This window comes from Microtus ochrogaster, chromosome 16 (assembly GCF_000317375.1).
Source record: "Microtus ochrogaster isolate Prairie Vole_2 chromosome 16, MicOch1.0, whole genome shotgun sequence".
Lineage (NCBI taxonomy): Eukaryota > Metazoa > Chordata > Mammalia > Rodentia > Cricetidae > Microtus > Microtus ochrogaster.
Genome location: NC_022018.1, coordinates 52,694,191 through 52,703,898, shown reverse-complemented (window position 1 = coordinate 52,703,898; position 9,708 = coordinate 52,694,191). Strand labels below are relative to the sequence as shown.

The 9,708-nt window shown below is 55.1% G+C and overlaps 1 protein-coding gene across 1 annotated transcript; it reads right to left on the bottom strand.

The window, feature by feature from the left end:
• Ninj1 (ninjurin 1) lies at positions 1 to 9,256 on the bottom strand. The gene is made up of 4 exons (XM_005355160.2): positions 9,083 to 9,256; positions 2,473 to 2,701; positions 1,217 to 1,380; positions 1 to 682 (listed from the first exon to the last, which is right to left on the bottom strand). The coding sequence occupies exons 1-3, from the start codon at positions 9,155 to 9,157 to the stop codon at positions 1,226 to 1,228; spliced, it is 459 nt and encodes a 152-aa protein (XP_005355217.1). The 5' UTR covers positions 9,158 to 9,256; the 3' UTR covers positions 1 to 682; positions 1,217 to 1,225.
• Between the last annotated feature and the right edge of the window lie 452 nt (positions 9,257 to 9,708).

The window sequence follows — 9,708 nt, the reverse complement described above, 5'->3', positions numbered from 1 at the left end:
GACGCATATAAGCTTTATTGTCGTTCCTGATTAGAAAAGTGGGGCCTAAACCCCTGAGTAGAGGGCTAGGGTTCTTCCCAGGTCACTGCTGGCAGACGGTGCCAGCATGACCTGTAGCCCCCATTGGCATGGCTGCCTCTTAATGATTGGCAGCCAAGCCCAGGCACTGAGGCTAGAACCACTGGCCAGTTCTGGAGCTGATGATACCGTTGGCTGTCCAAGGTCCGGGGGTTAGGAAACAGCAGAGGCAGCAGTCTCCAGGGTGACCTGTGCAGGCTCCATGGGAAATAGGGACAGTGATGCATCAGCAGAGGGAGGGGCATATCCTGGTCCTTCTGGAATGTCCTGAGACAGAGGCCACTGCTGGCCCCTCATTAAGCCCAATCGTGGACTTGCTGCATGTCCTTGGGTGGGCAGCGACCATTCTCCGGGCATGAGTTTCCGTGGGGCTGTCCAGTTCTAGTCTTCATGGCCGTGCATCCAGATCCCACATGCCTTGGGTGGCTGCCCACACAGAAGTCACAGTTGGATGGAAGTCCATCCCTGGCCATGGTCCAGCGGTGGCCAGCTTGGGCTCTGGTGGTTTAAGGGAGTGCTGCACACAAGAGGGGAGATGCCTAGAGGGCACGGCAGCTGCAGGGCTCTGGACAGCTGGGCTGTGGGTCAGATCACTTTAAGGACTCTGGAAAGACGAAAAGAGGCGTGAGTGCTGCAAGGGCTAACTAAGTGCCCCAGGCTGGACGGGTTGCCTAGTCCATGCCAGTGACCAGCTTGTGGGCATCAGGGCTACTTGGTCTTGGGTGTAAGGATCTATCCACCACGGGCAAGATGCTGCAGCCCTTTCACGGTGAATACAATATTCCTGGGTCTCTGTCGGGACTGAAAGACTGGCCTATCATGGTGACCACGGCCACCCATCTAGCAGAAGCCACTACTCCAGCTGTCAGCAGCAGCAGATCATGCTGTCACCAAATATTTGAAACCTCTGGAGATAACTATGAAGAGTATCTCCAGAGCCAGGAGGACTGGGGCCAGTTTCCACAGGCCCTGGTACCAGCTTCCTGGCCAGATGACCTACATACTCAGGAAGCATTAAGGACTACATTCAGAAGATTAGTAAGCGGCCTGGCCATGCCACATGAGGGGACAGGCAGCCTAGAACCCACCATACCCTGCAAGTCTCCCATGGTGGTGGTAGTAACAGGTAGCAACTCACCTGGGTGCCCTACTGCCGGGGTGCCACGTCCATTACAGGCTTCTGGACCCCAAAGGCCGTAATGAAGATGTTGACCACCACGATGATGAATACCAGTCCCGTGGCCAGGTTGTTAAGGAAGTCCAGCTTGGCGTGCTTGGCTGGGTTGTTAAGGTCATACTTGACTGTGGGCGAGAGGGAGTAGATGCTGGCCAGGGAAGCCTGGACCGGATCAAAGTGTCTCGGGAGTGTGTTGAGTGGACGGTGTAGGGCTCTTGGCCATATTTAGTGTTTTGTTCCCCATTCAAAAATTGCCTGCTTTGCTAAAATTAGGCATGGATGTCCTTACCTTCTATATTCCCCACTTTCTCCATGAGGAAAAGAAGCCCTGCAGGTTATGTGCTAAGCTAATGACACTTCTGAATGCCACCAGGCCAGGTTTTGCTTCAAAGGCAAAAATGCTGAACTCAAGAGCCTTAGTTTATGGAGCCTCCAATCTAACCTAGGCTGTGCTATTATACCCATTGCACGGGTATGGACCATGAAGTCCCGGAAGGTCCCCTCATTAGCCCAAGGTCACACTGTCAGAAAGCAAATCTGGAGCCCTATTTGTTCCTGATGACATCCGCTCTAACCCTGGCAACCCCAGGCACTTTCCTATCTGCTCTCCATCTGCGCCTACCAACGAAAGTGGGTTGCCTGCTGAGGGCACATTCAGTGATTAAGTTTGGGAACTAGTGGTTTCACTCTACACTTTGGGTTTTTACTTGGGCATCCTGTCCATGGAGACAGTGGTCTAGGTCCAAAGTCACTTTGTGGGCCCAGAATCATCTTATCTCCAGCATCCCCTCTTTACCTCATGCCCCAGCATCTCCTCTTCACCTCCCAAACCAGAGTCACCTTATCACATCTTGACCCAAAGTCTCATCCCTGCTTCCTAGGTAAGGGTCTCTTTGTCTCCTGTGGAACTCTTTGTTACTGGACACAGACAGCAAAGTCAGGCCTGAGCTGGTCTGGGCAGGGAGGACTAGCTGACAGAAGCTATCATGGCAGGGAACCCATTCCCCCTTCCCTGCACTATACCATCTTCCAGACCCCAAGGACCCTAAAGTTTACTCTGCTTTCAAAGGACAGGGTCAGAGGGGAGAAGCCACAGCCTGGACCAAAAACCTGGCTACCTGAGAGCCAAGTATCCGAGGAGAAACCACTACCCCCCACCTACCCCTATGCATCTCCCCGCCCATCCCTGGGGCTGTGCAAATAGCCATGGACCCTACCCAAGAAGATGAGCAATACGCCCACTCCGATCTGCAGCACGAGGGAGACGGAGATGAGGACCACGAGGGGCACGAAGAAGGCAAAGTCATGGCCCTGCTCCACCACGGCTTTCAGCTGCGATGCGTTGGCCATGAGCAGTGCGATGTCTAGCATGCTCTCCGCAGCACTCTTCTTGTTGGCATAATGGTTTACATTGATGGGCCGGTTCCTCCAACCCCAGCGGGGTGGCTGTGGGGAGCAAGGCGGTCAGCAGGCAGGGTCAACTTGGGGATCTGGGTCTTCCTGGTGCTGTGGGGAATTACCAAGGCCCCTGCAGGTAGGGCTTCTGATGCCCCAACCTTGGCAAATGCTCACTACTCTAAGGAAATTCCCTGGAGTAATGTTCTGGAGAGAAGGAAGCCAGAACACCATCCTCAGCACACACTGGCCTCCAGCTGAGAAATACCATGGCCCTCTCTATCCTGTTCAAGAGCAGGTAGTCCTCCTTCCCTGGGAACCCTGGGCCTCCCCTTCCTCAGAATCTACGTTCCTGACTGGTATCAGGAAGAGACACGAGGTGGGAGTAGACAGGCTCCTACATGCTGGCCCGGGCTTGAACTAATCTTTCCTGGGCTGAGTTCAAAGGTCTGGTCAACCCTGCCTTGGCTCACCTCCCAGGCCCAGCCTCACTACCCTCAGTGCAGCTTCACATACAGACAATACCCCAGCTTCAGCATCACCCTACAGAACGGTCTCGCCACCCAGTTTAGCTAAAGCTACTCATGGACATGTGGCACCAAGAGCATACAGCAGGTATTCAACAGATGCCCCACCAACCTGCATGCAGTAGAACAGGATGTCTGTCTCCTGAATTTTCAGAGTAATGGCAGGGATAGAGTTCTGAGCTCCTTTCAGGGTGGGCAACCCTTGGTGGCCTTCTCTCTACTCTTATGGCTAATCTCAGTCAGTCCCTGTTCCTCCCCAGAGGCCACTTCCCAGGTCACCTCCCACCTCTCTTTCATTGCTTGTCACAAAGGACCCTGTAGTCTCTCTCTACCCACAGGGCTTCCCCTTCCAGATACTCCCATGCTCTGAGGTTCTCTCTGGAGGTCCCTGATTCCAGTATACCTCCCCGATCTCCCTGATAGGACCTGTCCCTCTCCTGTACCAACAGGTCACCTCTCTGGCTGGCTTGCTGCATTCTAAGGCACCTTTAAGTGGCTAGTTTTCTCTTTCCACTGAGCCAGTCAGCTCTCTCAAGCTGCCCTGGGCCCCTTCTCAGCTACCCAGGAAAGTCCCACCAGACCTAGGCTCAGCCTTTTGTCTGCTGGTGCCCCTGAGCCTTCAAGGCCGCATCATAGCCTCCAGGGATGGGCATGGAGCTGAAAGAGGTAGTCAGGACCCGCTGTTGGCAGTCAGCCACCTGGGGCCACCCTGAAAGATCCTGTTTCTAGACTCATGAAAGATACAGGGCATGGAGGCGGTGCTGTGGGGAAGGCGCTCACTGCACTCAGGTGACTATTTTCTTGCAGGCTGGGAAGCCCAAAGCAGATGCCTCTACTTGGACAGTGTGCGTGCCTGAAATTTTTTCTGAAGTCATGCATTCAAGAAGGAAGGCAGTGTGGGTGGTGGGAGGAACAGGTGGGCTCTGCTGCCTGAACCTGGGCTGGAACATCCCAACCCCTGCTTTCAAAGTAAGCTGCCCTTCAAATAGCAAGCTCCTTTTGGTAACAGTTCTTACTCAAGGGCACATTCCTCGTGTGTGAGTATGTATATAGGTATGTGTGTATAATTTTACATGCATATGCAGTTGTATGTATTGTAGAAGTTTACAAATGCATGGACATACATAGGTATGCATATGTGCTCGAGTACTGTGTGTGCGTGTATGCGCAAGCCCATGTATCACATAACACATACATATACGTATCTTCACATAAACACACAGATAAATGTGCCTACACATGTATGCATACATACATAAACACAGAAAGTGGAACTTTTGATAGCTTAGCTGGCAGAGCAGAGAATTCCAACTCCAGAGAATGGATGAATGATGCAATAACAGCCGTAGGCTAAGCTTGCAGGCTGCTGGGCGGCAGGAAGAATTCCTTTTGATTCTGAACCATTTAAATACTTGGTGATCACATCATCACAAGGAACAGATACATGAAGGAGCTGTTTCATGTCCCTAACCTCCCCCTCTGCTCTCAGGACTCTTAGTCACAAATTCCTATGTCTCTGCTGTTCTCACTCAAGGGGTAAACTGAGGCTCTGCACTGGAAGTTTCTTTCCAAAGCTACATAGCAGTTGGGGGCCAGGCTACAATCTAAACTTTGGGGCTCAGAGCCCTGGCAGCTGAGACTCTAAGAGGACAGTTCTCAAGGGGCCCTGTGTCTAGTTCAGGACAGCCAGTCCTGACCTGTCTGTGTCTCACATACGCCACGGGGCTTGTGGACCTAATAGCCTGGGATGGCTCACAGCCCCTGGGACTGACAGAGGCTATGATCCATCAGTCATCTGCTTCCCTCTCACCCTGTAAGATGATAAGGGCCTCAGGCTGAGGCACAGGCCCGAAGGCAAAGCAGGCCTTTGCATGGTGTTAAACTCCACCTCCCACAGCCTGGCTCTGTGCCCCCCCACATACTGTAGGTCTCCCTACCTTCTCATCTGGGGATGCCCTCTGGGAAACCCATCTGCCACTGAGTACTGGGACGCACCACTCTTCTCTGGGCATCAGGAGATGGGAGTCTCTGGGGGCTCTGTAGGATCCCTCCAGGGAGTGGAAGATCCACATTCAAAGCCAGGATAGGGCTGCGCCTGCACACATACCATTGGTGTCCACCCTCTGAGGCCTCGGGGCTTCATGAAGCTGGGAAGGGGCCCAATCTGGGGTCTGATCCTGAGTCGTGCTGATGGCCTCTCCCAGGATATACAATAGGATGGATCCAAGGGTGGCTGGACCACCCAACCACAGATCAGGGAGCCCTGCGGGCCTAACTAGTTGCCCGAGCATGCTACAAAACCCTGCCATGCCTGTGCCAGTGACCTGGGCAGATGAGGGAGAAAATATACTGGTTAATATGTCCCAGGGCTGGCAGGAGTTCCCTGAAGCCTCAGAGGCAGCTGGGAACTGACATCAAGTAGGCTGTTTTCCTCTAAACACCAGAAGGAACATTGTGCAGTAGTCAGCATATACAGGGAGCTGCACTTGACAGGGCCTGTCTCATGGATGAGGTGGGAGGGGAGTGGGCACCTAAGGGCTGGTTTAGTCATGGTACAATGAGTGCTATGGACCCCCACCCCCGCCAAAGCTTAGATGGGGATCTGTGCCCATCAGCTTGATCCTTAAAGCAGGGTGTTGTCCTTATATACACATCCTGCCCTTCCCAATCTTGCCACATCAATGGCCGGCAGGGTGATTGTTTATCAGTAAAACAGATGTGAAAATCCAGGGGATTTTATACTATGATTTCAGAGGTTCATGACCTGCTGGGGCACGCTGCATCAAATGGCAGGGCCAGGATGTACCCGTACTCAGTGCCTGGCTCTCCCGGTGACAGACTTGACTGCAGTCAAGGAGCAATACCAGCATATGAACAAAAAGAGAAACAAGGAGAAGAAAGGCCAGGCTACACAGGCCCTCCATGAGGCCAAAATGTCCTAGGTGACCCAGAGGTCTAAGTCTAGATAGATCCTTGATGACCCCACCCTGGACTGCTCAGAGACCCTGTTACACACCAGCAGATGGTGGAGGTTACTGTGGCACAGGGGCAGGAGCTGCAGACCCACTCCTAGGCCAGATCCAGCAGGAAGCCACCTGTCCCTGTACGAATCTAAAGCCCAGACTTCGGTGCCCCAGGCTGCACTGCCCTTGCCCAGGGAGTCTAAGTGTTTCCTGGTTCCATATATGCATTCTAGTCAGGAAACTCCAGTGAAGGAGCAGGAAGGATAGGAGGCAGGGTCCCCACAGCCGACTCACTTCCTGTGCCTCAGAACTGACCAGGAGTTACCCTGAGGCCCACTAGGGTGGCCTTTAGAACTTGGCTAAGATCTGACTGTCCTAGGATCTGCCAGGCAAGCAGAAATAAGGGAAACAGAAAACTTCTGGCAGCTGAGGCCAGGCAGAGGGAATGGGCGTGTGCATAGTACAATGACATGGCCTGGAGACCTAAGATATGGTCATTGATACCTCAGCCTGGGTTCAGTGAGGGGCAAGAGAGCAGGGTGGGCACCGCAGGGCTACGGCCCAGCTCCACTCAGTCACCCCCCCCTCAGGGTCTAACACGAAGCTACGCCCAGCATCATCACATGGGCATGGTGTTTCCGCACTGAACTGTGTTTACTGTTCCACAGCTGCCAGGTAATAGTGAGCTAACTCACAACAACTGCCTCGGTCTGGACATGAATGAGGCCTTTAGGCGCCTGGCTCTGGGGCACCTAGCATCTGGAGGGGCATGGGCAGTGCTTGCCAAGTGCTGTACTTCAGAGGACCCACCAGGGCAGCTCTGCGGAGCCTCTGCCACCTGGGAGGTTAGGGCGCTCCTTTTTCCAAAGGCAAAACTGAGTTTCCCTTGAGGTTCCACCCTAAGGACAGCACTGTCCTCCCCAAGCCTCTGTGGGTGTCACCATGAGAATGCCTCCGTAGCTAACACCACTGTGCGCTGTACTCTGTTGCAAGCATTTCCTCTGCATCAGCCATACAGTTCTTACTTAGCAGAAACCCTGCTACCACGGCATTTCATAGATGATAAACTGAGGCACAGAGTGCTGACACGCCAGATATTTGGAGGTAGGGTCCTGAGGTTGGGAAGGGGGACAAGGCATTGAGTGGGGCAGCCTTTAAGGCTGGCCACACATCAGGGAAGCATCCTGTCCCCAATGACCCTAAACAACCCCCGCCCCCCAAACCCAGCCCTGTATGTTCTCAGTAATCCAGACTCAAGACTCTTCCTGGGTGCTCTTCCACTCAACCAGAGGGTCAAATCTGTGTCCCTCCAGCAAGCCATTGCAGGCGACTCCGTCACACAAGAGCCTTCTCTGGCCTTTGCTCCCCACCAACCCCCTGTCAGGCAGTAGTTTTATTCCCCTACCTGTGCTCTTCAATGAAGCAGTGGGGGATGGGTCTGTCTATCTATCTATCTATCTATCTATCTATCTATCTATCTATCTATCTATCTATCTATCTATCTATCTATCTATCTATCTATCTCTATCTCTACCTCTTTCCCAGAGCCAAGACAAGGACTCCCAAGCACCTAACCCATCTCTCCTGTGTATAAGCCCAGACTTCCCTTAGGAGGCACACCTCATCCAGCTGTCTGCAGAGTTCAACAGACATAACACCGAAGGGAAGGCACAGCAAGGCAAGGCCCGGGGCTGGGACAGGCAGGGTTCCCTTCAGACCAGCTTCTAAACCACCTGTCCACCCGCTCCTGATCTGCATCCCCTGGCCTTAAAGGCAGAGGGATATCATTGGTTCTTCCAGTTAGATGATGTTAAAAAAAAGGCCCAGAGAGATCTGACCCTCTCCAGAACAGCCAGGATGTCCCTTGTCCACTGCTCCCAGAGTGCTCGCAAGTCTCAGCTGTCACACCTGAACGAGTCTCAAGGCTCTTCTAGTCCAGGGACAGACGGCCAGGCTTCCACCTCTTGCTCCTCTGGTCCCTCCTCCCTGAACAACCCTGTTCACACAGTATGGGCCTGAACCGGGGCAGAAGGTCCCCTGTTCCAGTCTATTTTACCCCACGGGGAATTGTGGAAAATCCCAGCCTGGTGCAATTTCCCACCCCCACCCCGGGGTGGGGTGTCGGAAAAAGAAGAAATGTCCAAAGTCAACAAGTCACAGAGGGCCAGAGGGCCATGCGGGGTGGTACTAGTGAAGGCTGGGCCCTGGCATGCTCAGGTTCTGCCCTGGAGGTAGACTATGAGGTGAGGGGTGAGGAAGGACGATTCCCTCAACATGGGGCATCAGACCACCGCTGTAGCCTCGGCAGGGCAAACTCTGGGCAGGTCCTTTCAGTCCTAGAGTGGACACCCTGAAGGCTGAGAGGGTGACGTTCTGTTTTTCATAGGCAGGTGACCGCAGCAGGGCACAGCCTCGGGTTTCCCCTACCACTGCTGCATGCAACCGTGTGGTCACCCCGTGGTGACGTAGCTGTCTGCCTGATGCTGGCTTCCAACCAGGAGGCGGTGACTCCTTCTCCCGCCCACCCCAGGGCACGCAGGAGGAGACAGCTCCCAGGCACTGGAAGTTGGAAGGCGGTGTGGGAGTAAAGGAAAGTCCGGGAGAGCGGGATGCCAGCCTCCTCCACCCGAGGAGTGTGGCCAGTCAGACGTGGGGCTCTGCACAGCGCGGCACGGCCCGGCGCCGCACGGCAACCGCAGCACGCTAGACCTCCTGGCGCCTCTGCCCACCTGCTGTGCTGGCCTCAGACCCCACCACTTGTGCTCCGGTCAGATTAAGCACGACTTTGCCCGGGGGCAGCGGCCACCACCACCACCCAGCAGTGCGGACGCCGCGCGCACCGGGCCCGTCACCCACAGGTGCCCGCTGCTGAGCCGGGCCCAGAGAGGGCGGCGCCAGCCAAGGTCACACAGCGGCCGGGGCAGGGGGTGCTGGGGTCTTACCGAGGCGTCGGGGGAGCCGGGGGAGCCCGGGCGCAGGTCGCCGTTGAGCTCGTACTCCTCGGTGCCCGGCTCCATGGTGCGGCCACCCGGGCCGCCTAGCACTCGGCCTAAGCGCGCCCGCGCCTCTGCCGCGGGCTACGGTTGTGCGTCCGCCCCCGGCCGGTCCCGACACGCCCCCCCGCGCGCGGCCGCCCCCAGACTCCGCCTCCACTCGGGGCGGGCCCAGGCCTAGAGGCCGGATGCTGGAATCGCGTTGGTCCAGGATAACCTAGCTCGCGTTTTGATGGCCCCGATTCTCAGGCTCCTCATGGATGACTGGGGCAGGTAGCCCGGCGCCTGTCCTCGCGATGTCATCGGAGAGTCCCCAGGAACCCCGTCTCAACGTAGCTGATCAAGCGGGCCCCTCTCCGAGCTTTGAATGTGAGCACTTAATCTTTAAAAAGTGAGGCCAAGGGTGTGCCCGTTGCTGCCCCCTGGTGAGGTTTTCCCCTGGGCAGGGCGCACCCTAAGGCTGTAAAGTCCCAGTATTTTGCTAAGTACTCAACCTAGGAAAAGGGTGTCAACAGTCATTCTGGGACACCTTAGCACGTGGCTTTCCACTTTAGGGACCTCAGCTTTTTTGCCCG